The 7,141-nt window shown below is 32.3% G+C and overlaps 1 protein-coding gene across 1 annotated transcript; it reads right to left on the bottom strand.

The window, feature by feature from the left end:
• Nucleotides 1-614: 614 nt before the first annotated feature.
• On the bottom strand, nucleotides 615-1,473 carry LOC121122605 (HAUS augmin-like complex subunit 1). The gene is given in 2 exon segments (XM_071890271.1): nucleotides 615-794; nucleotides 796-1,473. Coding segments are annotated over 2 exon segments (807 nt in total). The 3' UTR covers nucleotides 615-665.
• Between the last annotated feature and the right edge of the window lie 5,668 nt (nucleotides 1,474-7,141).

Below are 7,141 nucleotides of genomic sequence, written 5' to 3'. Positions count from 1 at the left end.
GAAAAAAAAATTTATTATTAAATTTTTCTTCGAAAAATTTCAAAACTCCATAGCTTTACTCAAAAAATTAAATTTTATGGAAAAAAATTTCTAAAATCCAAAGTTTTTCAGAAAAAAATTCCCAAATTAAATTTCAAATATAAAATTTTTTGAAAATAAAATTCAAATATTAAATAGTTAAATATTATGGATTCAAAAATCCACAGCTATTCAGGGGCAATTAAATTTTTTGGAAAAAAAATCAAAAATGTAATTAATTTTCGAATATTAAATTTTCTAGTAAGAATAAAACAAGTCCTTAATCTGAGGGGGGAGGGGTAGAACCCCTCCAGCCCTCCGCCTGCAGACGTCTCTGCATGATTACATATTGTTATAGCATGAATGATAAAAAAAAACATTTATCTTTTTTATCGGAAAAGTGTCAGTTTGACAATGTGATCATTTGGCAATGTGACCATTTGCCAGTATGGAATTCACTTATAAGTTTTTCGGCAAAATGTCTGCGCACGATTATTTCGTCATCAATTTTTTATCATTTTTTTTTTTTAAGAACAAGAAGAATATTCATATTTCTATATAATTATTGAGAGATAATGCTATAATACGCGTATACTATCATCAGAGCACTGTATTAATTTTATATCATTTTAACAAATTACACTTTACTAATGGATTCGTGAAAGGGATTGGGTAAGGATGTCATCCAATTCCCTAAGTTGATTACTAAGTTCCTTAACCTTGATTTCCGCCAATTCCTAACTGGAAGGGAGTTCATTATAACTCGACAACTTTTTTTTGTAATTTATCCACATCTGAGTACAAATCTCGGGGGTCAGCTTTGATTGGAACAATGTTACTATGTATGTGGTCCTCTGATTGAATGTTGTTAAAGTAGGTTTGTCTATATCTGTGTGCATCTTTACTGTAGTCCTCCTGCTTATTATGCAAAAAGTTTTGCTTGGATTGAGAGGGGAATTTAAGTGGTGGCTCAGATTTTAATTTTAGAACGGCAGACTCAGCATGTCCTAATAAAAGAAGATTCTGAACTTTTTTTAAAGTTTTAGTATTACTAAGGACTGGGGTCTCTAAATTATTGAGAGAACCCACGAGTTTTTGTGACTTGAGCTTTGACAAAGCCAAATCAATGGAGTCTACATCTGGATCATCAATTTCGAATTCCAAACCCATATTGACTAAGATATTCCCATTCTTCCCCATAGATCCTGAAGCACTTCCCAGACAAAAAGCCTCGAGTCTTGTGTTCATTCGCTCAGTTTCTTCTATGTATTCCTGAATTTGTTTCTCATGACAAGACATTTGAGCATTAATTTCTGAATAACGGGCTCTATTCCAAAGACGTATATCGTTTAGAATAGACATTGAGTCCTGAGTTAGTTCATAGGAAGGTATCTTCTTCCCTTCTGCAGAAAATAGTTCCTTTAGCCAACTTCGGACTTCGCTACTATCCTCCATCCACCCTTTCTATCAAATTTCAAACCCAATACTAAGTAATAGGCAGTATTTTGTATAATTTGTTCGTTTTTCTATATAACTTCCAAGTAATATACGTTGGATTGATGTCACACAATTTTATACCTATTTCACTTCCATCCTTTTGAAATATATATAATAAATATTAACACTTTACTTGGCAATCTCGGAGAAGTGATCCCATTAAAAGTTTTAACAACCTTAATACAAATATATTCATAATTAATTGTCTTTTATTATGACCCTAGCTTGAGGAGTCAAATAGGACGAGGCCTAAAGATTTGAGTCCGTTCATTCTATACGTGATGTTTATTCAAAAATGGCTCCATTTTGAATTTTAGGGATGACATATCCGAATATGATGAACAAACTAAATCCTCAAAAAATTATTTCATTTTCCAAACAACTAGCTCGTATAATTCAAGGATAGTATAGTATCATTTAACCGACATCTCATTAGCATAATGACTCCCCGTTTACCCGTTTTGAGTGGTTTATCACATCCATAACTATTTTTGAGGAGAGCAAAAGAGCAACCACAAGCCGAGTCAAGTATATGTTTTTTAATTCATCCTGTAATATCCCTAAAGGGTTGAATTGAATGCCACATTTTTTTTCATAATAAGTGTAGATGATGTTTTTAATAATCCCACGCTCTTCCACTGTAACATATGGTGAATATGCAAACCATGGACTAGATTCCTCAAAACGATTTCCCTCATCCTCAGTGGTGTATATTTCCCTTCTACTCTGCAAAAATAGGCAAATTACGCATATGTATATCAATCTCGTTCGTTGCTTAGTCCTTGAGATATAGATACTTATCTATCTTTAATAAAAACAAAGCAAAGGAACACAAAGCCATAGCGAAATCCTTAGAAAACAAAACATGATTTAATCAAATATAATATAATATGTTCAGTAAAAAATTATGAGCGTTTTTCCCTTTATTTTGATGATAAAATTAACATAAATTGGACCAGCTTTATACAAATGGTTCTGAACGGTCTTTTGACTAATTTTAAGTTCCTGAGCAATGGAATAAGTACTCAAAGGCCCCTCCAACATTACGATTTCCATTATTTGATCACCATTTTGGACACCCATACTACCAGAACGAAATCTTTGGAACAACCGCTTTTCTGTTGGATTCGATACTGTATTGGGTCCATTAATAGTACTATTATTTTGGCCGTCTGCTCTCCCTTTTCACCTTCGTTGGATTGACCCTGAAGAATGATCGGATTTTCTCTTTTTTTACTTCCATTTTGGAACACTCTAACACACAACTGGCTTTAACAAACACAAAACTGTCAATGAAATTTTTTTAAGTGTACACTAAACCTTTAGGCTTACTGTCAGTTTTTTGATGGAATTTATTAATCTTGAAATATAGCTCACTAAATATATCTAGCGAAAAACACCAATACCTACCTAATATTAAAAGTTTTTCAAGTCTTTAATCAATTGTTTGCGTTTCCTTTTTTGTTAATTCCTAATATAATTTTAAAATAATGATAGGTATAAATGTTTCAATCTATGTCACAGAATCCCCCTCTCCATATCAGTCCTCTGAACGGTGTCCGGTAAAATGATTATGGTAAAAAGGTTGCACAAAAAATCATTAAGGTAATACATATAGTTGAGTGGTAAATAGTGGTGTACATTAAATTCTTCCGTCGCTGCTTGTCTGAGCATTAAGAACGCCTTCTCATATCCCAAAATACACACAGCCCTCCGGTTGTACAGGGAAAGTGCTGGGCCCCGAGGCTGTTTAAATATCACCGACATCTAGTTTCAAAGCATCAAGGATAAATTCTAATATTTTATAATACACCCCGGCACACGGGTTGTGTATACAAACTGCTGGCCCCTGACGCCGGTTAAATGTATCAGCCACCGCTTCTCTCAACATTAAGTAACCCTTTTAATTACCCTAAATACTGTTCGGCTCATGAATAGTGCAGATGATCTGCTGGGCCTCAAGGTATGTTAAATTCTTACGTTACTGCTAAGAAAAGAAGAAAAAAGTTTTTTTAAAGATATAAAACGGATTTTGCCTTGGATCTCAGCGATTCACCTAGACAATTTGTGATAATTTTTTTTTCATCATTCAATAGCTTGATTGCCCAAATATAATATAATTGTAACGAAATCACTCAAGTTAATATTTTTTTGCAATGAAATAACTCACAATTATATTGCTTGAGAATGATATTACCACATCAGTTTTGTCTCACGACCATAAGGTATACCAGAATTTTACGCCTCAACGATATTACTTCAATAATTTTATAGTGAACCAGGGCCATTGTTAGATTTCATTATTTTTTTAGAGGGGTGGGCGCTTAGCCCCAAATGTTATCCACACCGTTATATAAATACTTTTATAAATAAGTTGTTTTATTTATATGGTTCGTACAAGTTACGATGTTTGTACAAGTTGGAACTTGTATGATCAAATTGTACAAGTTGTAGAAGTTATTCTCAAAAAATTATTTTTTTGGAAAAAAATTCAAAAATCCTCAGTTTTTCACAAAAAATGATGCCCATCCCTTGTGGACGCCCTTGGGAACGACTTGATAAATGTACCAATGTTTGTAAATGGACTCCAGCACCTGCAACTTCACCGTGAAGGTATACAGCATTTAAATGCTCATTGATAGAATTCATTCACCTTGTGAGGACAAAGGTTTAGATATTTGCATCCTGCTTAATTTCCTTATGGAGTACATCTGCAGGAACTTGGGGATGATCCATTATATTTGATTGTCGTAGATTCATTTATCAATATAAATATGTTTAATATTCTTATGGGAGAAAAATGATTTGATATTGTACTTTTTACTCATGGTGAAATATAATTAACAGGACCTCCAGGCTCAACTATCATTCTTAGTAGTTTTGAGAGTCCAGCACCAATTTTTTTTCGGTTTGGTCTTATGTAATTGCTTTTAGATCCACTTGTTTTTGTCTAAACAACAGTCTCAGATCCTGTACCCATATTTTTCTGTCTCACCTTATGCACCAATTTTTTCAGTGCCATATATTATTTGAGACCTATTTTTTTCCTTCTAGATCAACCGTCATTGATGTTCTCATTACATTAAAAAAAGAACTTACGTAGATAATAAATATCTGGATAACATTTAAAATATTTCATAATCTGTCTATCCATGTCTTACAATATGAAACTAGAATAGACACTTTGTAGAACGCAAAACCTCGCACCTAAAATCAAATTAAGTGATGTATCTATATTTGTTCTAAAGTTATGGTTGATTATGCAATTTTTACACTGTGTGTCACCTTGATTTTTGACCTTGACCTCTGAAAATTTAACTGACTCTTACAGTGAACATATATAATCTTTATACCAAGTTTGATCAAAATCGACCAATGATTTTTGCCGTGACTAACAGATATACAGGGGCCAAAACATAAACTGCTTTCAAATTCGTTGATATAACTACATATAAGCTAATACATATATTTCATCTCAGAATTCAGGATTTTCTTGTAGGATTTGCTCAAATTCCCCGATATTATAACGTTTAACCCATCAAAGGTAATAAAATAAGACCACACAAACATTGATTCCTTGGAACATGACTGAAACTCGAGTTTCCAAATATATGTACAAATATGAATGAGTCTAGAAAACAAACAATGGCGTGAAAGTTTGGAGGTCTCTTTAAGGCTTTTTGAATCTTTTCTCCCATTTTTCTTATTCTCCGTCATGAGACAAAGGTGAAGAAAAAGATGAGATCACAATTCTGTTGTTATATGTTGGATAGGTGTCAGTCATTTCATTTCTTAGAGAAAAAGAAGGGGATTGAAGGTCAAAGATAGATGATAATAATGGGAAAAAGGATTGAAGAACCCTTTTCCATTCATTGAAAAGGTGAAAAAGTGCTAATGACCGATAGGAATTTACAAATTACAATAAAGGGATTTACATAGTGAGATAAATTTAACTTTTAAAAGACTTTAAGGAAGAAAACACGAATTATAATATTATATTATTATTAATTATTACCATATTTAGTTAAAGGGGTATTATCTACAAAGCATTGGGAAACAGGTCGTGAGGTTTTGGGGAAATCATTGCAAAATCACTAGGAATTTCACACAATAACCTAAACGCCAACTCAGTGTGAGATTCTCTCACTTAAAAAACCATTGCTCATTTCATGTTATTGATTTCTTTTGAAAAAAAGAAGGGAAAAAGGATTTGAGATCACCTGCTTCCTGTTTCGTTCAAAAAGTTAAAATGAGTTCCCATTAAACACTTTAATATCTATATAATTGAATTGGTTGAGATCTCATTAGCCGGATTTACACATATCTAAAAATATTTTTGTAAATGCATTAATCATTGACACTTTCTATAGTAATTCAAAATATACGACCTCTCAAGTCTCAACACAAAAGTACTAAGGAATGGGGCTGGGTTTCCTTAATCCTATTCCTCCACGAATTAATTGTCGTCAATTTCTCTAAAGAAGCTATTTTGTTTAATCAAAGATGCCACTCCCTGGAATTTATCCCAAGATCTTAGTATATTGATGTTACGTTAGGAATAAAATCTTGGGATTTTTATACATGCAACAATAATTGATTACTTTCGTTTGATCATATTAAATATATAACTTTATTTAGCTAAAGCGTTAAGATTTTTATAACTCGTTTAGTCGTTTTCGACTTGTTCAGAATTGGTTTTTTTTTTGTCAAATTTTAACTATGGCTAAATAATTTATTAGAAAGAAGAATGGAGTATATTCAAACTGGCAGCATCCTGTAGACTTAATAACAAAACTTGAACAGGGGAATGTTCATCAATGATACCAAGATAGGCTTAAAGCCCATTCAGAAAATGATTCTTCACACTTATCAATACAGATTATTGAAGATGAAGAAGAATATGAATTTTACTTGGTGGCAAGAAATATTTTATGGATCACAGTCTCATGGCGTTACATTGCAAACACGAAAATATAACGTCGTTACATATACTGTTATCTAGCAACCTTCATTCTGAAAAAAAAAACCAAAAAAAAAAAACATATATAAGCCTCTAAATCTGTTGGTAGATAGCCACTTCTTCCCCACTATGATAGTTGGTAATTGTTCACAGCTTAGTAAAAGCTAATTCGAATTGATCCAATCAATATTAAGAATTAGATTGGAGGTAAAGAAGAAGAAATATCGACAGCTAACGATCAAATACAGTGTACATTTCTAATGTTATTGCTTTTTTTCTCATAATCAATGCTCTGAAGGTTAATTGGATGAAGTAAATTTACCTCCTTTTAAGCTGTTAGCCAATTCTCCCACTATGAAATTATTTTTTAATAAATGGGAAAAATTGGCTAACTAGTAACTTCAAGTAAGTTCAAACACCCGAAGCCAGTTGTATTGCCTCGGAACTTTTCTAGCAATTCAATAATATACAAGTGTATCCGTAGGGGGTGCACTGGAGGGGCTGTAGCCCTTCCCAAATTAAGTCATTTTTGATTTCTACTATAATTATTTTTCGTCAAGCGGCAAATTATGCAAAAGAGGAAAAAATTTAATATTTGAAATTTTTGTCATAAAAATTTAAATTTTTAGGAATAGCTATAGATTTAGAAATTTAATATTTGAAATG

This window comes from Lepeophtheirus salmonis, chromosome 8 (genome assembly GCF_016086655.4).
Source record: "Lepeophtheirus salmonis chromosome 8, UVic_Lsal_1.4, whole genome shotgun sequence".
NCBI classification, from domain to species: Eukaryota; Metazoa; Arthropoda; class Copepoda; order Siphonostomatoida; family Caligidae; genus Lepeophtheirus; species Lepeophtheirus salmonis.
Note: the sequence above shows the minus strand (reverse complement) of the source record. Positions and strands in the feature narration are given on the sequence as shown.